At 46.6% G+C, this 25,312-nt stretch overlaps 1 protein-coding gene across 2 annotated transcripts; it reads right to left on the bottom strand.

Annotated features, from left to right (window-relative positions):
• Positions 1 to 755: 755 nt before the first annotated feature.
• COQ5 (coenzyme Q5, methyltransferase) lies at positions 756 to 25,174 on the bottom strand. 2 transcript variants are annotated; one of them, XM_033220375.1, is made up of 7 exons: positions 24,936 to 25,173; positions 16,537 to 16,686; positions 14,131 to 14,352; positions 8,032 to 8,138; positions 2,350 to 2,438; positions 1,115 to 1,226; positions 756 to 1,030 (listed from the first exon to the last, which is right to left on the bottom strand). In XM_033220375.1, the coding sequence occupies exons 1-7, from the start codon at positions 25,135 to 25,137 to the stop codon at positions 929 to 931; spliced, it is 984 nt and encodes a 327-aa protein (XP_033076266.1). In that variant the 5' UTR covers positions 25,138 to 25,173; the 3' UTR covers positions 756 to 928. The 2 variants fall into 2 exon arrangements, with proteins under 2 accessions (XP_033076266.1, XP_033076267.1); XM_033220376.1 differs by lacking the exon at positions 14,131 to 14,352 and having other exon boundaries at positions 24,936 to 25,174.
• Positions 25,175 to 25,312: the final 138 nt, after the last annotated feature.

Raw genomic sequence — 25,312 nt, 5'->3', positions numbered from 1 at the left:
CCTGGGTGACAGAGGAAGGGTCCGTCTCGGGAAAAAAAAAAAAAAGAAAAAGAAAAATACATTTTCCTTACCCCCTTCAAGAAAAAATGACAAGTGCCATCAAAAGGTAAACTCGTTTACTGGTTCAGCACACAATTCTCATGATCATTAGTACTCTGACTTGGGCCTAGACTTAGTCCTAGGCTGAAAGACTGATTCAGGTACAATTAAGTTTTCTGGTGAAAAATCGTCATTGGGTTCAAATGATCTATTATCCCTCTGGAAGGCAGCACCAGCAGGGAAGCTATGAATACACTCACTTCAAAACTGAGCTTTAGTGCTGGTTGTACCTTAACCACACACCCTACAGCCAAGAGAAATTAGCAGTCGAGCAAAAATACAGACCAAAATGCCTCTGGGAGACGGACTGAAGCAGCTCCAAAGAAAGCTGTAGGCCGGGCACGGTGGCTCAAGCCTGTAATCCCAGCACTTTGGGAGGCCGAGACGGGCGGATTGCGAGGTCAGGAGATCGAGACCTTCCTGGCTAACACGCTGAAACCCCGTCTCTACTAAAAATACAAAAACTAGCCGGGCGAGATGGCGGGCGCCTGTAGTCCCAGCTACTCGGGAGGCTGAGGCAGGAGAATGGCGTAAACCCGGGAGGCGGAGCTTGCAGTGAGCTGAGATCCGGCCACTGCACTCCAGTCCGGGCAACAGAGCGAGACTCCGCCTCAAAAAAAAAAAAAAAAAAAAAAAAAAAAAAAAAGAAAGCTGTAAAAAAGTGACAAGAATTTGTTCTTCCACTTTAAGACTGTTCGATTCAAACATGAGTCCAAGGCACGTATCCTTAAGAGGAGATGCTCTCCTGCTGTCTCATTTGCCAGATTATCCTTCAGTTCCAGGCTTTCAACAGGATGTGACTGGTTCATGCTCCATGATAGGAAAGGAATTAAAGTTTGAAGCCAGAATGAATGGCCACAATGCCTGATGTTAGACTTTCATAGGTCACCTTGTGAAAGCCTGCATCTTCTATCATCTCTTTGAACTCTTCCTAAAACACAAGGAAAGATGATACAGCCAGGGTAGCCTGGATTTCACTGCAGGGCTTTTGTTTAAAGCTATAGAAGTTTCATACCTGAGACGGAAATCTTCGGATACTCTCTACAAGGTACTGATAGGACTTCCAGTCTCCAGCGATGACCTCTCCCAGGACAGGGATGACCTGGAAGCTATATAGATCATAAAGCCTAAGCAAACAAAAAGGTAAAAGATGAAGATTAGAACATGCCCCTCACTTCTTCCCTAGATAAGAAGAAAGAAGGACTAAACCTGGGGTCACAAACTCAAATGCCTACAAGGATCAAGCAAGAACCTGAATTAAGTGGGTCAGGTACAAGACCAGTAGAAGTGCTGACAGGTACAGTTAGGAAGTATGATAAAGTGGAGAAGGGACAGTTACTACTCAGCCCTCCCTGTGGCGTGTGGGGATATGGGCCTACCCAGGGCTGCCATGTATCTGATTTCTTAAGTGAAGCTGGAAATTCAGATTTTTATGTAAAATTTCCTGATTTAAATTATTATTATTTTTTTTTTTAGAGATAGGGTCTCACTGTGTTGCCCAGGCTGGTCTTGAAATCCTGGCCTCAAGTGATCCTCCCGCCTCAGCCTCCCAAAGTGCTGGGATTACAAGCATGAGCCACTGCACTTGGCCCAAATTTCCTGATTTTTTTTTAAGTCAGTCAGATTTAGCAGCGGGGCGTTGAACAGCAACATTAGTGCCACTAATAAGTTCTGATAACCCACTACCATTGGACCAGCGATTTCCTGATTTTTAAATAGGGGCTTCTAAGTCAATTTCTTTTTTTTTCTTTTTTTTTGTTGAGACGGAGTCTTGCTCTGTCGCCCAGGCCGGAGTGCAGTGGCCGGATCTCAGCTCACTGCAAGCTCCGCCTCCCGGGTTTACGCCATTCTCTCGCCTCAGCCTCCCGAGTAGCTGGGACTACAGGCGCCCGCCATCTCGCCCGGCTAATTTTTTGTATTTTTTTAGTAGAGACGGGGTTTCACCGTGTTAGCCAGGATGGTCTCGATCTCCTGACCTCGTGATCCACCCGTCTCGGCCTCCCAAAGTGCTGGGATTACAGGCTTGAGCCACCGCGCCCGGCCTAGTCAATTTCTTAATACACATATGTAAGCCAACTTGGATCTGGTTTGAGACGCTTGTGGCCAAGGTACTATAATTCAGAACTGGTTGACCTCTGGTACTCTGAACTACAAAGTTCATGCTTATAGCTTACTGGCTATTCTCAGTCCATTTCAGGGTAGGAAATCTTGGCTATACAATGAAGATAAAGCCCTATTAACAATGCCAACCTGGATAAGAGGGGATTGTTCACTTGGCTAAATTCCAGACAGAGAAACCGTCCTCCTGGTTTCAGCACCCGATGGGCTTCCTGGAGTGCCTGAGCAAGACAAGGAACAACAGGACACACTCCTCAGTAGACCTCACTCAATTCTATGAGGCTAAGATAGCTTTAGCTTCTGTAGGCATTACAAAAGTTATCATGGCCCACAAACCTCTTGTTCATTTTCACTCGGGAAGCTGTAGCAGCAGCAATAACCCTACGTATCCCAAATGCTATAGGCATTCTGCTGTCAGTGACTAGACAAAGTTAGTTGGGGTAATCTAAACTGACTACAGATTGGTACAACTGCATGAAGGGTAAGTTTAGAGTTACCTATCAAAATCACAATGGATATCCTCTCTGATAAAGCAATTTTACTTCAAGGAATCTATCTTACAGAAATGCTTCTACTAGGGAAATAACATGTATGTGGGTTATTCACTTTTATTTATTTTATTTTTTTGTGATGGAGTCTTGCTCTGTTGCCCAGACTGGAGTGCAGTGGCGTGATCTCAGCTCACTGCAACCTCTGCCTCCCAGGTTCAAGTGATTCTCCAGCCTCAGCTTCCCAAGTAGCTGAACTACAGGTGCCTGCCACCACGCCCCACTAATTTTTTGTTTGTTTGTTTTTGAGATGGAGTTTTGCTCTTGTTGCCCAGGCTGGAGGGCAATGGCACAATCTTGGCTCACCACAACCTCCACCTCCTGGGTTGAAGTGATTTTCCTGCCTCAGCCTCCCAAGTAGCTAGGATTACAGGTGTGTGCCACCATGCCTGGCTAATTTTGTATTTTTAGTAGAGATAGGGTTTCTCCATGTTGGTCAGGCTGGTCTCGAACTCCCGACCTCAGGTGGCCCACCAGCCTTAGCCTCCCAAAGTGCTGGGATTACAGGCGTGAGCCACCGCACCCAGCCTATTTGTTTGTTTTTTTGAGATGGAGTTTCGCTCTTGTTGCCCAGGCTGCAGTGCAACGGCACAATCTCAGCTCACTGCAACCTCCACCTCCCAGGTTCAAGCGATTGTCTTGCCTCAGACTCTCAAGTAGCTGGGATTACAGGCATGCACCACCATGCCCAACTAATTTTGAATTTTTAGTAGAGACAGGGTTTCACCATGTTGGCCAGGCCAGTCTCAAACTCCTGGCCTGAAGTGATCCACCCACCTCAGCCTCACAAGGTGCTAAGATTACAGGTGTGTGCCACTGTGCCTGACCGGTTATTCACTTTTAAATAAAAAGTATAGGAAGCCATTGTTTTGGACTGCTTCTGCACTAGGTTCCAACAGACCAGACTAAGCATCAAGATGGAGTCACCCAACTTGTGACTCCATAGTTCCACGTCACCAAACCCAAACTAAGTTGTCAGCTGACCTAAGAGATCAGGAAAAAGAGATATAGTCAATTTCTCTAACACTCCTGTTTAAATTTTTTTTTTTTTTTTTTGAGACGGAGTCTTGCTCTGTTGCCCAGGATGGAGTGTAGTGGCACAATCTCGGGTCATTGCAACCTCCACCTCCTTTGTTCAAGCGATTCTCCTGCCTCAGCCTCCCGGATAGCTGGGACTACAGGCGCGTGCCACCACGCCTGGCAAATTTTTTTGTATTTTTAGTAGAAACAGGGTTTCACCATGTTAGCCAGGATGGTCTCGATCTCCTGACCTTGTGATCTCCCCACCTCGGCCTCCCAAAGTGCTGGGATTGCAGATGTGAGCCACCGCGCCAGGGCTCCTGTTTAAATTTATAAATCACATGATAATGAAGCTCCTTCTGCTTTAATCCTTACACAAAAAAGGTAGCCTGAAGTAGCCTGATATAAACTAATTTGTTTTTTATTTTTATTTTTTAGAGACAGGGTCTCACTGTTATGTTGCCCAGCTTGGAGTGCAGTGGCTATTCTCAGGTGTGATCATAGTATACTACGGCCTTGAACTCCTGGGCTCAAGCAGTCCTCCTGCATCAGCCTCCCATGTAGCTGGGACTACAGGCATGTGCCACTGAACCTGGTCAATCTGTTATTGATTGATTGATTGATTGAGATGGGGTCTCACTACGAAGCCCAGGCTGGTCTCTGACTCCTAGGCTCAGGTAATCCTCTTACCTCAGCCTCCCAAAGTGCTGGGATTATAGGCAAGAGCCACCACAAGTGGCCCTATCAGTTATTTATTTATTTATTTAGAGACAAAGTCTCACTCTGCCATCCAGGCTGGAGTGCAGTGGCGTGATCTCAGCTCAGTGCAACCTGCACTCTTTGTTCTTTGCTTTTCAGCTTTCTTCAGTCTTTCTGTGTCTATAAAGCCAATGTCTTCTGCTCAATTCATTGGGATGCATTCTTTTTTTTTTTTTTTTTTTTTTTTGAGACTGAGTCTTGCTCTGTCGCTCAGGCTGGAATGCAGTGGCACAATCTCGGATCACCGCAACCTCTGCCTCCCAGGTTCAAGTGATTCTCCTCCCTCAGCCTCCCAAGTATCTGGGACTATAGGCACGCACCACCACACCTGGCTAATTTTTGTATTTGTGGTAGAGATGGGGTTTCACCATGTTGGTCAGGCTGGTCTCAAACCCCTGACCTCATGATCCGCCCGCCTTGGCCTCCCAAAGTGCTGGGATTAGAAGGTGAGCCACCACGCCTGGCATCTATTCAACTATTTTTAAAAGAGCCAGTGCTCTCTATGTACTTACAAGCAAAAATCTCCAAGAAATACTTTTTTACTTTTATTCTATCTATCTATCTATCTATCTATCTATCTATCTATTTTTGAGATGGAGTCTCACTCTGTCACCCAGGCTGGAGTACAGTGGTGTGATCTCAGCTCATTGCAGCCTTTGCCTCCTGGGTTCAAGGGATTTTCCTGCCTCAGCCTCCCAAGTAGCTGGGACTATAGGTTCATGCCGCCACACCCAGTTAATTTTTGTATTTTTAGTAGAGACGGGGTTCACCATGTTGGCCAGGATGGTCTTGATCTCCTGACCTCATGATCCGCCCACCTCAGCCTTACAAAGAGTTGGGAGGCCAGAGAATTCAAGACCAGTTGAGGTTAAACTCACCTGGCTGCAGTGAGCCGAGATCGCACTATCGCACTCCAGCCTGGGTGAGAGAGTAAGAATCCGTTTCAAAAAAAAAGAAAAAAGAAAGAAAATAGTACATCTTGGCACAAAACATCACAAACACTTGTCTAAGGTTACTCAGTAAACAAATCAACAAATCCATGCAAAAAATTACAAATAAGGATGTCACAAAGTTGTGCTATATGAAAAACATAGGAAAGAAAGTTAGTTATTGGTCATGTGAATCATAACCAATTCACAAAACATCTTGGCAAAGATACACAAGAAGCTGGTGACTGTCTGAAGGGAGAAGCACTGAATGCGAGAGGAGGCAAGGATGGGAGGGAGATTGTCACATATACCCTTTTGTACCTTTTGAACTTTGAACCTATTGAAAAAATTTATTTCCCCAGGCGCAGTGGCTTACGCCTGTAATCCCAGCACTTTGGGAGGATGAGGCGGGAGGATCACGAGGTCAAGAGATGGAGACCATCCTGGCCAACACAGTGAAACCCCCTCTCTACTGAAAAATACAAAAATCAGCTTGGCGTGGTGGCACACGCCTGTAGTCCTAGCTACTTGGGAGGCTGAGGCAGGAGAATTGCTTGAACCCGGGAGACAGAGGTTGCAGTGAGCCAAGATCACGTCACTGCACTCCAGCCTGGCAACAGAGCAAGACTCTGTCTCAAAAAAAAAAAAAAGTTTTAATTCAACGAAATAATAAACTGGCTACTGACATAGGAAAGGTGATACAAACCAAGCTGGTAAAACTCCATAAAGAACTTACCACTTGGCCGGGCGCGGTGGCTCAAGCCTGTAATCCCAGCACTTTGGGAGGCCGAGACGGGCGGATCACGAGGTCAGGAGTTTGATACCATCCTGGCCAACACGGTAAAACCCCGTCTCTACTAAAAAATACAAAAAGCTAGCCGGGCGAGGTGGCGGGCGCCTGTAGTCCCAGCTACTCGGGAGGCTGAGGCAGGAGAATGGCGTAAACCCGGGAGGCGGAGCTTGCAGTGAGCTGAGATCCGGCCACTGCACTCCCGCCCCGGCAACAGAGCGAGACTCTGTCTCAAAAAAAAAAAAAAAAAAAAGAACTTACCACTTAACCAGAGGACCCACGCAACCAGAGACTATGTTACCAAAATGAAACTCTTTGCCTTGCACATGGTCTTCAAGTGTTTTGAACACAATGTTAAAGTAGGAATAAAGGCCAGGCATGGCGGCTCAAGCCTGTAATCCCAGCATTTTGGAAGGCTGAGATGAGAGGATCACTTGAGCTCAGGAGTTCGAGATCAACCTGGGCAACATGGTGAAACCCCATCTCTACAAAAAATAAAAATAAAAAATAAAGGCCAGGCGCGGTGGCTCAAGCCTGTAATCCCAGCACTTTGGGAGGCCGAGACGGGCGGATCACGAGGTCAGGAGATCGAGACCATCCTGGCTAACACGGTGAAACCCCGTCTCTACTAAAAATACAAAAAACTAGCCGGGCGAGGTGGCGGACGCCTGTAGTCCCAGCTACTCCGGAGGCTGAGGCAGGAGAATGGCGTAAAACCCGGGAGGCGGAGCTTGCAGTGAGCTGAGATCCGGCCACTGCACTCCAGCCTGGGCGAAAGAGCAAGACTCCGTCTCAAAAAATAAAATAAAATAAAATAAAAAAATAAAAAATAAAGTAGGAACAAAGAGGAGCTCCATCAGATTAAGAGCTGAATGTTCCCCTCTTCCTGCAGAAAAGCCATGAATCCAGCTATCTTTTGTCAAAACAGTGTTTGAGGGCCTTTGTCTTTGTCAGCCTCTGACATGTCTCTGGTCTTCTGCAAATTCACAGGGTCAGGCAGCTTCACAAGTATGAGGAAACACACCAAAGGCCAGAGCAAGGCTAAACCCCAAAGGTGTGAATACCAATCCAAGTAAAACAGACTTCTATGGAGATCAGTTCTGTGGTTTCAGTCTTTCAATTTTGTGACTAGAAAATTTGTCAACTTAAAGGATTGAGGACCCTAAACTTCAAACGGGCATTCCACTCAAGCGCCGAGCCCTTAAACATTATTTTTTTTAAGATCAAAAAAAAAATCTCTCGCTGGGTGTGGTGGTTGGTGCCTGTAATCCCAGCTACTTGGGAGGCAGATGTGGAAGGACTGCTTGAGCCCAGGAGTTTCAGACCAGCCTGGGCAAAATAGCAAGACCCCATCTCAAAAAATAAAACTCGACTGGCCACAGGGGCTCAAGCCTGTAATCCCAGCACTTTGGGAGGCCGAGACGGGCGGATCACGAGGTCAGGAGATCGAGACCATCCTGGCTAACACCGTGAAACCCCGTCTCTACTAAAAAATACAAAAAACTAGCCAGGCGAGGTGGCGGGTGCCTGTAGTCCCAGCTACTCGGGAGGCTGAGGCAGGAGAATGGCGTAAACCCAGGAGGCGGAGCTTGCAGTGAGCTGAGATCTGACCACTGCACTCCAGCCTGGGCGACAGAGTGAGACTCTGTCTCAAAAAGAAAAAAAACAAAAAACAAAAAATAAAACTCTTCTTTCCTCACTCACTGTAGCTCTACAACTGAGGTAATTTCCTGAGAGTCATACAAGTTGAGGATGCAGCCATTCATACCTGATCAATGTGTGTGACATTCCGGATCCCAAAGGCAATGGTGTAAATATCAAACTTGTCATCATCAAAGGGCAGCTCTTCAGCATCTCCTAATACCCATGCAAGTCCTGAAAGAGAAAATGAGTTCCAGGTCTCGGGCTGGGTAGCTGTTTTTCCTGCACCCAGTGAATTCATTTCATGTAGAGCACTGTGCTTTTGAAAGCCCAGGTCCTGGGGGTTAGGCTGCCTGGATTCTAATACCAGCTTCACCATATTCCTTATATATTCATATTCTTCCTTTTGTATTTTTAATCATTTTTTTTTTTTTTAGACATGGGAGGTCTTGCTTTCTCACCCAGGTTGGAGCAGCTCACTGCATCCTCAAACTCCTGGGCTCAAGCAATCCTCCCGCCTCGGCCTCCCAAAGTGCTGGAATAACAGATGTGAGCCACTGTGCCTGGCCTGTGTATTCTTGAATAAACTACTTTGTCTCAGTTTCCTCATCTGTAAAATGGAGTTAAAAACTAGTGCCTACTTTATAGGGTTACGAAAAGTATTAACTGAGTTACTCTAATGACAGAATGTAGCATGGTTTTACTGGTTTTCCTGGAATCACAGAGCATCAGCATGTCCAGGCCTGAGGCCAGGTCATGAATTCAGAGATCACCAGAGGCCCTATTAGGGTGGCTGTGTCCTCCAAGAACCCTGATTGGACTTTAGCATTATACAACCTACAGCACATTAGATGTAAAACACAAAAAGAAGACTCTATAGAGGAAGGCAAATGAAAATAACCTTTCTGGAAAGCAAATTAGCAGCATCTAACAAGGGCCTTAAAAATAAGTAAGGGCTGGCCGTGGTGGCTCACGCTTGTAATTCCAGCACTTTGGGAGGCCGAGGCGGGTGGACTGCAAGGTCAGGAGTTCGAGACCAGCCTGGCCAATATGGTGAAACCCCCGTGTCTACTAAAAATACAAAAAAATTATCTGGGCTTGGTGGCGCATGCCTGTAATCCCAGCTAATCAGGAGGCTGAGGCAGGAGAACTGCTTGAACCCAGGAGGTGGAGGATGCAGTAAGCTGAGAGTATGCCACTACACTCCAACCTAGGTGACACAGTGAGACTCCATCTCAAAAAAAGAAAAAATAAATAAATAAATAAGTGTGTCTGGCCAGGTGCAGTGGCTCATGCCTGTAATCCCAGCACTTTGGGAAGCCGAGGTGGCCAGATCACGAGGTCAGGAGATCAAAACGGTGAATAGGGTTACTAAACGGGGGGGTGAAACCCCGTCTCTACTAAAAATACAAAAAATTAGCCGGACGTGGTGGCACGCACCTGTAGTCCCAGCTACTGGGGAGGCTGAGGCAGGAGAATTGCTTGAATCTCGGAGGTGGAGGTTGCAGTGAGCTGAGATCATGCCACTGTACTCCAGCCTGGGTGACAGAGTGAGACTCCATCTCAAAAAAAAAAAAAAAAAGTATACCTTTTGACCCAGTGATTTCATTTTTAGGGAAAGGACATTGACATCATCATCACAACTACTGCTTAGAGGGCCCTTATCAAGTGGCAGGGTCTGTGTTATTTTACGTACATCTTTAGATAGATTATCTTAGTGCATCCTCATACCAACTCTGTGAGAGAGTTACTACCATTATCCTCATGTTTCAGGTCAGCAAAGTGAACATCAGAAAGGTTAAAGTCTGAGCTGAGCATGGTGGCATGCACCTGTAATCCCAGAGACTCAGGAGGCTGAGGCAGGAGGAGAGCTTGAGCTCAGGAGTTCAATACCAGCCTGGGTAACACAGCAAGACCATATCTTGAAAAAATAAAAAGCAAAAAGAGGAAGGTTGCTTGCCCAACGTCAAACAGATGGACTGGAATCCAGAGCCTATGTTTTCAACAGCTACGGTATATCACCTCGTAGTATGAAGTAGTTATTAGAGTTTAAACACTTGACTAAGGTTATATAGTCAGTAAACGAATAAATCCATGCAAAAATTACAAATAAGAACGTCACAAAGTTGTGATACATGCAAAACACTGGGGAAAAAAAGAATTACCAATTGGTTATTGGTTATGTGAATTGGTTATGTGAATCATGAAACATCCATATGGAAGAATAGCATAAAAAATAATGATTTCAAGGAATTTCTAATGACATGGAAAAATCTTTTGATATAATAGTAAATTAAAGCAGGATTACTAATTTGTAGGCCAGGTGCGGTGGCTCATGCCTGTAATCCCAGCACTTTGGGAGTTCGAGGCAGGTGGATCACGAGGTCAGGAGTTCAAAATCAGCCTTGCCAAGATGGTGAAACCCCTCTCCACTGAAAATACAAAAATTAGCTGGGTATGGTGGAGGGTGCCTGTAATCCCGGCTACTTGGGAGGCTGAGGCGGGGAATCGCTTGAACCGGGAGGCGGAGGTTGCGGTGAGCCAAGATCGCACCACTGCACTCTAGCCTGGGCGACATAGCAGGACTCTGTCTCAAAAAAAATAAATAAATAAAATAAAATAAATAAATGGTATATATAGGATGTTTTCAACTTTATAAAAAGGGAATGATTAGGAAAGAGGAAGGAAACATTACCATATTGAGGGACATCTCTGAATGTTTGAATTACAGTTAATATTTGCTTTCTTCTTAACACTTTTTCAAGCCAGGCGCAATAACCCACGTCTGTAATCCCAGCACTTTGGGAGGCCAAGGAGGGCAGACCACTTGAGGCCAAGAGTTTGAGAGTAGCCTGGTCAACATGGCTAAACCCTATCTCTACTAAAAATACAAAAATTAGCCAGGTGTGGTGGCATACATCTATAATCCTAGCTACTCACCTGCCTAATTTTTTTTTTTTTTTAGTAGAGACAGGGTTTCACCATGTTGGCCAGGCTGTTCTCGAACTCCTGACCTCACGTGATCCATCCACCTCGGCCTCCCAAAGTGCTGGGATAACAGGTGTGAGCCACGGCACCCAGCCAAATATATATATATTTTAAAGTTCCTGACCCTAAGATCTTCCATGTGGGAAGGAAAGTGCTACATAAAAAATATAAATAAAACATATAACCATGCTATACATTAAAAAAAAGTAGTTAAGTGACACATTAACTTTTTTTTTTTGAGACAGAGCCTTGCTCTGTCACTCAGTCTGGAGTGCAGTGGTGTGATCTTAGCTCACTGCAACGTCTACCTCCTGGGTTCAAGAGATTCTCATGCCTCAGCCTCCTGAGTAGCTGGGATTACAGGAGTGCACCACCATGCCTGGCTAATTTTTGTATTTTTAGTAGAGACGGGGTTTCACCACTTTGGCCAGGCTGGTCTCGAACTTTTGACCTCAGGTGATCTCCCTGCCTCCGCCTCCCAAAGTGTTGGGATTACAGGCGTGAGCCACCGCGCCCGACCACACATTAACTTTCACATTTATTAAATAATTTCTAGGGTCCTCCTACTTAGTTTATACTTTTCATGATGTTTTTGCAAAGGTATGATTATTGGAGATTGATAAAACAAGGAGGAAAGATAAAACTGTACTTGGGGCACTTAATAATTCCTACACAGACGCATTTGTCTTGGTGCTTAGGAGAGCTTGAAGGGCAGGCTATGCAATGGAAGAGATGATTCCAGAAATGGAACACTGCCTATCATTTCAATATCTTTGTTTTCCATTCTTTATGGCTGAGTACCAGAGAGCAGGGAAACATGTTTGTCAGTAGGAGTAAGGAAACATAGCGCCTTTGTCTAAAAACACTAGTGACTGTCTGCCTTCTGACCAGTACTGATGGTTAACAAAGGAGCCCTTCAGCTTGGGGGCCAAGTGGGCTGCAGTTCGTCTAGGCAGCTCCTTCTCGGGGTGGGAGGAGGAAGAGGAGGAAGATTTGAGCTAAAATAACCATAGACATTCATGGTGGGGGAGGAGAAGGAGAGAAATGCTGATGCTGACCTGAGGGACGTTTTTTGTTGTATACCACTGCCCCTCACAGTGGCCATCTGTGGTCCCTGGCCAGCATGGAAGGGGGCAGGGCAGCGGCTCTGAAAAGCTGGGCCGGGTGTGGTGGCTCACGCCTGCAATCCCAACACTTTGGGAGGCAGGGGTGGGCGGATCACATGAAGCCAAGAGTTCAAGACCAGCCTGGCCAACATAGTGAAACCCCGTCTCTACTTAAAATACAAAAAAATTGCTGGCTGTGGTGATGTGCAGCTGTAATCTCAGCTACTCGGGAGGCTGAGGCACAAGAATTGCTTGAACCCAGGAGGCCGAGGTTATAGTGACCCGAGATCATGCCACTGTACGCCATCCTGGGCAACAGGGTGAGACTCTTGTCTCACAAAAAAAAAAAAAAAAAAAACTGGGCCAACAGGGTGCAGTTGCCAGGATGGACTTTCTCTCTTGTTGCCCAGGCTGGAGTACAATGGCACGATCTCGCTCACCACAACCTCTGCCTTCCAGGTTCAAGCGATTCTCCTGCCTCAGCTTCCCAAATAGCTGGAATTACAGGCAAGCGCCACCACACCCAGCTAATTTTGTATTTTTAGTAGAGACAGGGTTTCTCCATATTGGTCAGGCTGGTCTCGAACTCTCGATCTCAGGTGATCTGACCCCCTCAGCCTCCCAAAGTGCTGGGATTATAGGCGTGAGCCACCACGCCTGGCCAAATTTGCTTTCTTTGAGACAGGGTCTCACTCTGTTGCCCAGGCTGGAGTGCAGTGGCATGATCAAGGCCCACTGCCGTGTCGACCTCCTGGGCTCAAGTGATCCTCCTGCTTCAGCCTCTCAAGTAGCTGCTACTACAGGTGTGTACCACCACACTTGGCTAACTTAAATTTTTTGTAGAGACAGAGTCTCACTATGTTGCCTAGGCTGGTCTTGAACTCCTGGCTTCAAGCGATCCTTCAGCCTCAGCCTTCCAAAGCGCTGGGATTACAGGCATGAGCCACCTTGCTGCCAAAATTTACACTTTTAAGCTAGTACACAAATCATCCATTTTAGCTTGCAGTAGTCTCGCAGAGATATGCACGCAGTCATTTGCCTATCTGTTGTTCGTATTTACCATGGTAGGGAAGTTTCAGGAGCACTGTTCACAAGTGTTTCTTTGAGTGTATCATTTGGGTCCTCTGAGAAACAGATGCTGAGATGGACCAATGAGTGTAATAGTTTTTTTGTGTGTGGCAGGGGAAACACAGGGAAGACAAAGGGAGAGGAAGAAAGACTGAGCAAGAAAAGCCTTTAGACCTTAATGCAGATCTGACAAAGCCTCAGCCTACCCAATAGGGACCTCTGGAACAAAGGCTGGCTGTTAAAGAGTCCTGCCTGGAAAATATCCAGGCCCTACTAGTGCCAGTGTTCAGTCATTGGCTGGGGGCTGCCACAAAAGAGCCTGGCCTCCCTTGGAAGCTGAAGCAGAGGCTGATGGTGCTAACAGGTGGAGGCTGCTAGCTAACTGCACTCCTTGTGGCTGAAGGGCAAGTTATTTCTCTTTTTATTTTTTAAATTTCTTTAGAGACAGGGTCTCGCTCTGTCACTCAGACTGGGGTACAGAGGTGCAATCACAGCTCACTGTAGCCTGGAACTCTTGGGCTCAAGTAATCCTCCCATCTTGGCCTCCCAAAGTTCTGAGATTATAGGCATGAGCCATGGGCCCAGCCAAAAGTTCTTTCTTTACAGGAGATGAGAGGTCTGGTTGCACAGCAATCAAACTGTCCTAGCATAGACAGGAGAGTGGAATGGTTCAAGAATGGGAATGATACACCGAGGTCACCCTGAAGCTGCTGGGAAATTACAGCAAAACTTCTGTCTCAGGGTCTGAGAGCTGAGATCTGAAGATTCAACTCCAATTTCGGATGTGCCACTGAGAAGTTGTGTGACTTGGGTAAGATTCTTGACTTATTTGGGATCTAGTGATCCCAGTCACATAGGGCTGGGTAAGCTCACTCAATGGGCTGCTATGCATGAATAATGCATATAACAGCACACAAACTAGATTCAGCCAGGCCAATCATCTTCAACCTGCCCATCTATAAGTTTCTGAAAGCCAAAAGATAAAGCATTTCAATATTTTACACACTCCACCTTATTCTATAAAGATACAAACATTTCCCGTGTCTGGCTTCTGCAGGACTCACCAGCTCTGTATCCTTGAGCCAAGGCTTTCTGCTTTCCAACCTTTAGCATCTCCTTGTTGATGTCACACACCACGACACGAGACCCGCCCAAGGAATCTTCTTCATTCTGGTACTTTTTGGCAATTTCTTCCCAGGATAAATTTTGCTGGGCCCTTAACTGCCTCTTCTGTTTATTCTGATGGTGGGACTGAACATAATTAAGGAACCGGAATGCAATGTCACCTGTGGGAAGCCAACAGGAGGAAAGATGCAGACTAAATCAAAAATAAAAAAGGAAGAAGCAGCATTTCCTAAAACCCAAAGGGGTAACAGAGGCACAGGAGTACCTGTGTTAGTTAATCGGACTCAGTGTGGCTGAAAGCCAAGTCCTTTCTTCCTTTTGTTAGAGACAGGGTCTCACTCCATCACCCTGGCTGGAGTGCAGAGGCACAATCATAGCTGAGTGTGTGAACTCATTTCAACACTAACTTTTTTTTTTTTATTGAAAAAATTGGGCCGGGCTTATGCCTGCAATCTCAGCACTTTGGGAGGCTGAGACTGGTGGATCACCTGAGGTCAGGAGCCTGAGACCAGCCTGGCCAACATGGCGAAACCCCGTCTCTACTAAAAATACAAAAATTAGCCAGGCATGATGGCAGGCGCCTGTAATCCCAGCTACTCGGGAAACTGGGGCAGGAGAATCGCTTGAACCTGGGAAACGGAGGTTGCAGTGAGCTGAGATAGCACCACTGCACTCCAGCCTGGGTGACAAAAGCAAAACTCCATCTCAAAAAAAAAAAAAAATTAACTAAAATAAAAACTGAAAATCAGGTGTTTATAATACCGTGACCTAGTAAATATTGTTCAGGACAAATCCAGTGCTTTCTTTTTCTTTTTTTGAGATGGAGTCTGGCTCTGTCGCCCAGGCTGGAGTGCAATGGCTGGATCTCAGTTCACTGCAAGCTCTGCCTCCCGGGTTCACGCCATTCTCCTGCCTCAGCCTCCCGAGTAGCTGGGACTACAGGCGCCCGCCACCTCGCCCGGCTAGTTTTTTGTATTTTTTTAGTAGAGACGGGGTTTCACTGTGTCAGCCAGGATGGTCTCAATCTCCTGACCTCGTGATCCGCCTGCCTCGGCCTCCCAAAGTGCTGCGATTACAAGTGTGAGCCACTGCGCCCGGCTATTGTCCGATGAATTTTTGTATTTTTAGTAGAGACAGTGTTTCATCATGTTGGCCAGACTGGTCTTGAACTCCTAACCTCAGGTGATCTGCCTGCCTTGGCCTCCCAAAGTGCTAGGATTATAGGTGTGAGCCACCACGTCCAGTCTCTAATGTAATTTAACATGTACAATGACATCACCAAGATGCATTGTATAAAATCATGACATTTTTCTCTCCAAATACTCAGTGTACAAGAAGTAACAAAGGACCGTGCACAAACAAACTTTTGATATCCGATGTGATAGCAAATCAAGCAGAAAAGGCAGCCTCGAAAACTTTAATATAAAGTAATAAAAGGCTTCCCCTATCCCCTAAAAAAGAGGAAAAGGGGAAAAGAGAGGAAAAGCCAATCTGTGTATTTTAGAAATGTGACAGGCAGCTAGGCACAGTTGCTCACACCTTTAATCCTAGCACTTTGGGAGGCCGAGGCACATGTATCACGAGGTCAGGAGTTCAAGACCAGTCTGACCAAGATGGTGGAACCCTGTCTCTACTAACAATACAAAAATTAGCCAGGCGTGGTGGCGCATGTCTGTAATCCCAGCTACTCAGGAGACTGAGGCAGAGAATTGCTTGAACTCGGGAGGCAGAGGTTGCAGTGAGCCGAGATTACAAAAACATGACAGGCACAAAATTGTCATTCTACGTTTTTGAATGATATTCAGTCAAAAAGATAAGTGCATGCCTTTCTTAGAAGCTATAAGTATGCTGATTTTCAATTACCATCTTCAGCCTAGTGTTAGGTGAGCTAGCTCACTACAGGAAGCTGAGGCAGAGAATTGCTTGAACTTGGGAGGCAGAGGTTGCCGTGAGCCGAGATTACAAATTTCTGTAAAACATGCTCAATGGGGCCGGGCGCGGTGGCTCAAGCCTGTAATCCCAGCACTTTGGGAGGCCGAGACGGGCGGATCACGAGGTCAGGAGATCGAGACCATCCTGGCTAATACGGTGAAACCCCGTCTCTACTAAAAAATACAAAAAACTAGCCGGGCGACGAGGCGGGCGCCTGTAGTCCCAGCTACTCGGGAGGCTGAGACAGGAGAATGGCGTGAACCCGGGAGGCGGAGCTTGCAGTGAGCTGAGAGCCGGCCACTGCACTCCAGCCTGGGTGGCAGAGCAAGACTCCGTCTCAAAAAAAAAAAAAAAAAAAAAAAAAAAAAAAAAACATGCTCAATGGTAGTGAAGGATACCAAACTCGACATTACCTGTGCCTCCAGCAACATCAAGCAGCTGGGTCCCAGGAAGCGGGCGCATCTTCCAGAGCAGCAAATCCTTCCAAACACGATGGATACCAAGACTCATCATATCATTCATCACATCATACTTCTTAGCCACACTTTCAAACACCTGATAGACTGACATGGGAGAAACACACACAATAGTGCTATTAACAGTATTCACTTAGAAAAATCCTTAACAAAAAAGGAGGAAGCTTTTTTCCCCTGAAATGACCTGTCTTTGCAAGGTGAAACTAAGTCGTAATGCTTGATGCCCAAATCTACACGTTAACATTACCTCTTTATTGATTTATTTATTTTTCCTGCCTCAGATTTATTTGTACAAATAGCACAGGAGGACCCCAGCCCCATGCAGATGGCAGTCCAGGGGGGTCGCACCAGTCCTTCTGTCCTCAAGTTGGCAGACGGAGATACCTATTCTGAAGCCTTCGTAGGGGTCTGGGCACCTTTGGGAGCCTCACCTGGAACTGAGGTTGGAGCTGCAGCCTAGGCCTTGGTTTGATCTTTGGCCTTGGCCTTTGACCGACACAGCCTGACCCCCTTGGCAATGCAGGCACAAGCACGCTTCCCAAGCTAGGGGTGGGCAATGTAAGCAAGTGGATCAAGCTTGCGGCTGACACCCTTTGGGATCTTGGGCTTAACCTCCTTGAGCTTTACAAGGGCCTTGATAGCCTCGGCACGTGCACTCATGGCTCGGCACTGTTGGCCTGCATCTTTTTTTTTTTTTTTTTTTTTTTTGAGGCGGAGTCTCACTCTGTCGCCCGGACTGGAGTGCAGTGGCCGGATCTCAGCTCACTGCAAGCTCCGCCTCCCGGGTTTACGCCATTCTCCTGCCTCAGCCTCCCGAGTAGCTGGGACTACAGGCGCCCGCCACCTCGCCCGGCTAGTTTTTTGTATTTTTTTTTTAGTAGAGACGGGGTTTCACCGTGTTAGCCAGGATGGTCTCGATCTCCTGACCTCGTGATCCGCCCATCTCGGCCTCCCAAAGTGCTGGGATTACAGGCTTGAGCCACCGCGCCCGGCCTTGGCCTGCATCTTTTTTAGGTCCCTCTTGTTGTGCTTCTTGGCAAAGCGCATGTTCCTCAGGAACTTGGGGTCCACCTCCTTAAGAGATTCTTATCTGGCTGGGCGCGGTGGCTCACGCCTGTAATCCCAGCACTTTGGGAGGCTGAGGTGGGCGCATCATGAGGTCAATGGTTCAAGACCAGACTGGCCAACATGGTGAAATCTCGTCTCTACAAAAAATACAAAAATTAGCCGGGCGTGGTGGTGGGCACCTATAATCCCAGCTACTAGGGAGGCTGAGGCAGGAGAATTGGTTGAAGCTGGGAGGCGAATGTTGTAGTGAGCCAAGACTGTGCCATTGCACTCCAGCCTGGGCAACAGAGCGAGACTCCACCTCAAAAAAAAAAAAAGGGATTCATATCTTTGAGATCGGGGTTTCTTGATATCATTTCTGTGCCATTTTTGGAACTGGTTGTGTGTGGTGTGGTTCTTCGACTTGGGCATGTCTGCCCTGGTCCTCTCTGCAGCCTGCTCCCTGCTGCTGCTCCTAAGTCATGGATGGCATCACATTACCTCTTTAATAAGAGGCTTAAATGTATTTCATGGGATAAATCAACCTCTTTTCTGCTGTCTTAATTATCATTACTTAGGACTACTACTTAGTAATAATGCCATACATGTACCTGGTACTAAATAAGATGTTTCTGTTTCTTAAATGATAGGGTGGGAGAAATCGGAATTTTTCTCGTGGTTATTATAATAAAAGACAAGATCCATTAGAAAGATGCATACAGAGCACGGTGGCTCTTGCCTGGAATCCCAGCACTTTGGGAGGCCGAGGGGGGCGATTCACTTGAGGGCAGGAGTTCAAGACCAGCCTGGCCAACATGGCAAAACCCTGTCTCCAGTAAAAACACAAAAATTAGCTAGGCATGGTGGCGCACACCTGTAATCCCAGCTACTCGGGTGGCTGTGGCAGGAGAATCACTTGAACCTGGGAGGTAGAGGTTACAGTGAGCTGAAATTGGACCACTGCATTCCAGCCTGGGCAACAGACAGAGACTCTGTTTCAAAATAAAGATGAAAGATGCGTAATTAACGGATGGAAAGACCTTGGCTCATGTCTGCCTTATCACTGAGAAGAACCTCAGGTACAATTTGGTGGGTACCTAGCCAGATGCCAAGCTGTGAATCAGGGCTAAGTCACAATTTAGAGGGCTCTCATGAGTCTTCTCCATAGGATCAACACAGACTGTGGAATCTGGGATAGCCAAAGAGAGAAAGAGTCTACTATCCAAGACTCTCAGAAGCATTTTCCTTTAATTTTTTTTTTTTTATTTGAGACTGAGTCTCGCTCTGTTGCCCAGGCTGGAGTGCAGTGGTGCTATCTCGGCTCACTGCAAGCTCCGCCTTCCGGGTTCATGCCATTCTCCTGCCTCAGCCTCCTGAGTAGCTGGGACTACAGGCACCTGCCACCACGCCCAGCTAATTTTTTGTATTTTTAGTAGAGACGGGTTTTCACCGTGTTAGTCAGGATGGTCTCAATCTCCTGACCCCGTGATCTGCCCGCCTCGGACTCCCAAAGTGCTGGGATTACAGGCGTGAGCCACTGCGCCCGGCCTTAAAGTTACCTGTTTTTCACCTCAGTTTCTCTGCCCGTAAGACGACTATATCAGTGCCAGCTCCCTACCTCCCTGCCAGAAGGCTGAATTGGATAATGAAGAGGAGATGCTTTGAATTCCTCAGATGAAATGTGCTGCACAGGATCCAAAACATGACACTCTTCTGCTGAATCAGACTACAGAACCCGCCTTTAACTCAATCTTCAATGTCTATTCTCAACCTTCAGATTTCCAAGTGCACTCTTTCCTTTTTTTTTAATTTTTTGGGGGGACTAAGTCTTGCTCTGTCGCCCAGGATGGAGTACAGTGGCACAATCTCAGCTCACTGCAACCTCCTTCTCCCAGGTTCAAGTGATTCTCCTGCCTCAGCCTCCTGAGTAGCTACGATTACAGGCCCTTGCCACCATGCCCATCTAATTTTTTATTTTTAGTGCAGATGGGGTTTCGCCGTGTTGGCCAGCTGGTCTCAAACTCCTGACCTCATGATCCGCCCACCTCAGTCTCCCAAAGTGCTGGGATTACAGGAGTGAGCCACCACGCCCAGGCTGCTCTTTACTTTTGGGCGTCTTTGGGGTATCTGGGGGACACTAAGGCTAACCTCACTCAGTATAAATAGTCCTTGCTGGCATGGTGGCACACACCTGGAGTGCCAGCTACTCGGGGAGCTAATGAGAGAGGACTGTTTGAACCCAGGAGTTCAAGGCTGCAATGTGCTATGATTGTGCCTGTGAATAGCCATTGCACTCCAGCCTGGGCAGCATAGTGAGACCTTGTCTCAAAAATAAATTAAAAAAATAGTCCTGGCTTTGCATGTTCCAATATGCATGAATTTCAGTTACTGTGGTTTAGCTAAACAACACCAGTCCCCCAACACCAAGATTCAAGTACAATGGTATATTAAATGTGAGTAATTACAGAAAGTACATTCTTTAGTCTACAAATAAAACTAGCCGGGCGAGGTAGCGGGCGCCTGTAGTCCCAGCTACTCGGGAGGCTGAGGCAGGAGAATGGCGTGAACCCGGGAGGCGGAGCTTGCAGTGAGCTGAGATCCGGCCACTGCACTCCAGCCTGGGAGACAGAGCGAGACTTCGTCTCAAAAAAACAAAACAAAACAAAACAAAACAAAACAAAAAAAAAACAAAAATACAAATCACTATGTAAATAACAGATATACATCTGATCAGCAACCAATCACGCACTTCTTTCACAGACTTTAGGTGACTGGTTACTGCACCAGTTACTCAGTTCACAGACAGCAAAGCATGTACTTGTATTGCCTCCTTATCTTTCAGTGAAAAAACCCACGTGACATAACTGGATAAATGAAAGAGGGAGGCCGGGCACGGTGGCTCAAGCCTGTAATCCCAGCACTTTGGGAGGCCGAGACGGGCGAATCATGAGGTCAGGAGATTGACACCATCCTGGCTAACACGGTGAAACCCCATCTCTACTAAAAAATACAAAAAACTAGCCGGGCGAGGTGGCGGGCGCCTGTAGTCCCAGCTACTAGGGAGGCTGAGGCAGGAGAATGGTGTAAACCCGGGAGGCAGAGCTTGCAGTGAGCTGAGATCCGGCCACTGTACTCCAGCCTGGGCGACAGAGCCAGACTCCGTCTCAAAAAAAAAAAAAAAAAAGAGGGAATTGAGCAACAAAAATGAAAATGCTGATAATGCTGGAAGTGAAATTCAAATTGAGTGTCAGTGGAGTTATAGGAGAAATAGATGACTGTGGGAATTTTGACACTGCTGCCACTGGAGACTCTAGACATACAGTCAGAGGAAGAACTGCAGGAAAATGAACTTACCAACATATACAAGAAATGGAGCTGTGACAGAAAAAGTTGAAGATGTCTCAGAAGAAGTGATGCCAGCAAAAACTTTCACATTAAAGGAGTTCTTGGAGGTATTTCATAACATTGAAAGCACAAAGGATAAAATATTAGAAGTAGATAAAAACTTAGAAAGAAATATGGCAATTTGCCAAGGCATAAAAAAAGCTATTTCACATGACAAGAAGGTGGCAAACAGTGCTCAAACTACTCTTGGGAAATTTTTTACAAGGAAATAAAAAGAATTTAATTCTCACGGTTTCTAATTTTTTATTAGAATTTTTTTTTCTTTTTTTTGAGACAGTCTCACTCTATCGCCCAGGCTAGAGTGCAGTGGCACAATCTCGGCTCACTACAACCTCCACCTCCCCGGTTCAAGCAATTCGCCTGCCTCAACCTCCCAATTAGCTGTGATTACAGGCATGCGCCACCACATTTGGCTAATTTTTTTTTTGTATTTTTAGTAGAGAGGAGGGTTCACCATGCTGGCCAGGCTGGTCTTGAACTCTTGACTTCAAGTGATCTGCCTACCTCGGCCTCTCAGAGTGCTGGAATTACAGGTGTGAAAGATCGCACCTGGCCATAAATAAATATCAACTTTGGTATATATTTTTTCATTTCACTATACATTTATAACTGACAGGCTTTTTGATGGTTGATAATTTTTAAAGGTCATAGAACAATTGTAATTTTTCCCATTGATTAAGGTCATTGTGTATGACTTCAGCTTGTACATTTTCAGTCATGCATTACTGCGCAAAGCGAGGACTGTGTGTACTGCAATCTCAGTCCCCAATCTGGAATTCATATTTAGTTCAGCAGTTAACTTCTTCCCTGCTTGCCACTGTACGAAATGTTGATTATACATTGTAAAGCACAAAACAGAAGTTAGGCATTATTATTATCGTTACTAATTACTGGGTAAGAGCATATACTTTGGAAGTAACCCACCTGAATTCAAATCTCAGCTCTGCCACTTATTAGCAGAATCTTGGGCAAGTGATTTAATGTATTTGTTTCACATTTTCTTTTTCTTTCTTTCTTTCTTTTTTCTTTGAGAGGAGTTTCGCTGTTGTTGCCCAGGCTGGAGTGCAATGGCACAATGTGGGCTCACCAAAACCTCCCCTTCCCAGGTTCAAGGAATTCTCCTACTCCAGCCTCCCGAGTAGCTGGGAATACAGGCATGCACCACCATGCCAGGCTAATTTTGTATTTTCAGTAGAGATGGGGATTTCTCCATGTTGGTCGGGCTGGTCTGGAACTCCCGACCTCAGATGATCCACCTGCCTCGGCCTTCCAAAGTGCTGGGATTACAGGCATGAGTCACCGTGCCCGGCCTCACATTTTATTTACTTATAAAATTGGGCTATGGCGGGCGCGGTGGCTCACGCCTATAATCCCAGCACTTTGGAAGGCCGAGGCGGGTGGATCATGAGGTCAGGAGATCGAGACCATCCTGGCTAACACGGTGAAACCCTGTCTCTACTAAAAAAAAAAAAATATAAAGAAGTAGCTAGGCGTGGTGGCGGGTGCCTGTAGCCCCAGCTACTCGGGAGGCTGAGGCAGGAGAATGGCGTGAAGCCTGGAGTCGGAGCTTGCAGTGAGCCGAGATGGCGCCACTGCACTCCAGCCTGGGTGACAGAGCAAGACTCCATCTCAAAAAAAAAAAAAAGAAACCCCGTCTCTACTAAAAATACAAAAATTAGCAGGGCCCAGTGGCAGATGCCTATAATCCCAGCTACTTGAGAGGCTGAGACAGGAGAATCACTTGAACCTGGGAGGTGGAGGTTGCAGTGAGCCAAGATCAAACCACTGGACTCCAGCCTGGGCAACAGAGACTCCATCTTGAAAAAAAACTGGGCTAATAGTTCTTCTCCTACAGTTTTATTTATAAGAATTAATGTGAAGTATTTTAGAAAGTTTCAGGACCTTAATAAGTGCTTGCTACTGCACTTGACTAGTCTTAAAAGTAAAAAATAAAATAAAATGAAATGGTTGGTATTATTGTACTTGGCTCCACTTATTTCATTCCATAAGCAGTTATCAAGCTCCTAATGTGCATCAAGCACTGAGGAAACAGGAATGAATGAACCACTGTCCTGGTTTTCTGGGCATTCAGTCCTGTGAAACAAATAATAATTTGAATTTGACATTCAAACTGTTAAAGTAGAGCTATGCATTAGCAAGGTTGAGGTGGGTAGACTTTAAGGGGATGGGAAATTCCACTGTGGGCACTTTCTCTTATTTCCTGGGTGACTCAGTAAAGAAACCTCTCAGAGCCTCACCTTATATCTCTGTAAAATGGGCTAATTCCTTCATCATTATAAATAGTACTAGTAGAGTTTAAAAACACTCCTTTTCCTTTCCTATGCCTGTGGCACAGCGCTGACAAAAAGAAACTGCTCAATTGAACAATTACTAAGTGCCAGGAACTGTTTAAAGTGCTTTCATATATCAAGTATTCTGATACTCACAAGAACTTGGAGAAGAAGGGTTACTATTAGTCCTACTTGGCAAATTTGGAAGCTGAGGCACACAGAAGATAGTTTCACTCCTTCCTTCCTTCCTTTTTTTTTTTTTTTGAGACGGAGTTTCGCTGTGTCGCCCAGGCTGGAGTGCAGTGGCGCAATCTCGGCTCACTGCAAGCTCCGCCTCCCGGGTTCCCGCCATTCTTCCGCCTCAGCCTCCGAGTAGCTGGGACTACAGGCGCCCGCCACCTCGCCCGGCTAGGTTTTTGTATTTTTAGTAGAGACGGGGTTTCACCGTGTTAGCCAGGAGGGTCTCGATCTCCTGACCTCCTGATCCACCCGCCTCGGCCTCCCAAAGTGCTGGGATTACAGGCTTGAGCCACCGCGCCCGGCTCCTTCCTTCCTTCCTTCCTTTCTTTCTTTCTTTCTTAACAGGCTGGGGGTGGTGGCTCATGCCTGTAATCCCAGCATTTTGGTAGGCCAAGGCGGCTGGATCACCTGAGCTCGGGAGTTCGAGACCAGCCTGACCAACATGGAGAAACTCCGTCTCTACTAAAAATACATGGTGGCGCATGCCTGTAATCCCAGCTACTTGGGAGGCTGAGGCAGGAGAATCACTTGAACCCAGGAAGCTGAGGTGCAGTGAGCCAAGACAGTACCATTGCACTCCAGCCTGGGCAACAAGAGAGAAACTCCGTCTCAAAATAAATAAATATATAAATAAATAAATACAAAAACAAAACAAAAAAACCTATTTTTCTCTAGAGGTAAAGAACGTGGACTTCAGACTCAGATTAAACTGGGTTTGAATACTGGTTCCGCCACTTACTAGATATGTTCCAACCGGGCAACTTCTTGCTTAACCTTTAAGTCTCAATTTCCTTACGTGTAATATGGTAATAACAATACCCACTACTGGAATGCTGAAAATGAGAATTGAAAATAATGTCTGTACGTTGCCTGGCACATCACAAACGCTCAGTTGATGGGATTTACTCATCATTATTCTGCTTTTAAAAAGGGGGCGTCTGGCTGGGCGCGGTGGCTCTCGTCTGTAATCCCAGCATTTTGGGAGGCCGAGGTGGGTGAATCACCTGAGGTCAGGAGTTCGAGACCAGCCTGGTGAAATCCCATCTCTAGTAAGAATACAAAAAAGTAAGCCGGGCGTGGTGGCGGGCGCCTGTAATCCCAGCTACTCGGGAGGCTGAGGCAGGAGAATCGCTTGAACCCGGAGGCGGAGGTTGCAGTGAGCCAAAATCGCGCCATTGCACTCGAGCCTGGGCAACAAGAGCGAAATTCCGTCTCAAAAAAAAAAAAAAAAAAATCAGAACTGCACAGACAACAACACTGGTACTAACTGGATGTTAAATCAACCCTAACTGGCCAGAAGAAACCAGACTGTGGACGGTCAGATCCCTCCATCCGCCCTCTCGCCCCTTTCACCTTTGCCCCCCTTCTCCTCTTCCGGCACAGTCTCAAACCCGAAGTGCGTTTCCGTTGCCCGCTTCTCTTGGGACAAGAGCCGAGCACTTAGTGGAGCCCCGGGCCAAGAGCTACGAAGCCCGAGGAGCTGGCCGCCCCGCATCGCCCGCGACCACCCACGGCCGCAATAGCTCCATAAAGCGCAGCTCTTGGGGGCAGCCATCTTGGTAGTCGAGTGACAAGGGCCAGAGAGTACGCCTTGTTGCGTCACTAGGCGAACGACGGCGGCTGGCCGGAAACATTATTAGCCGAACGCGCCCTGAAATCTGATACACAGTTGTACGGGCAAAATCTCTAGGATCCAGAGGGTAGTCTTTAAGTATCGGAAATCTCTTCCT

The sequence above is a fragment of the Trachypithecus francoisi genome, unplaced genomic scaffold, assembly GCF_009764315.1.
Source record: "Trachypithecus francoisi isolate TF-2019V2 unplaced genomic scaffold, Tfra_2.0 Lachesis_group11, whole genome shotgun sequence".
NCBI lineage: Eukaryota > Metazoa > Chordata > Mammalia > Primates > Cercopithecidae > Trachypithecus > Trachypithecus francoisi.
Note: the sequence above shows the minus strand (reverse complement) of the source record. Positions and strands in the feature narration are given on the sequence as shown.

Bases quoted from the DNA above. Each gene is read 5' to 3' on its own strand.
- COQ5 (XM_033220375.1), bottom strand. From the start codon at position 25,137: ATGGCTGCCCCCAAGAGCTGCGCTTTATGGAGCTATTGCGGCCGTGGG. The intron at 8,139-14,130 runs GTGAGTCCTGCA...TTTCTCTTTCAG, and splicing joins GGCTCAAGGATACAGAGCTG to GACTTGCATGGGTATTAGGA. The intron at 1,227-2,349 runs GTTGGCATTGTT...TTGTTTGCTTAG, and splicing joins AACAATCCCCTCTTATCCAG to GCTTTATGATCTATATAGCT.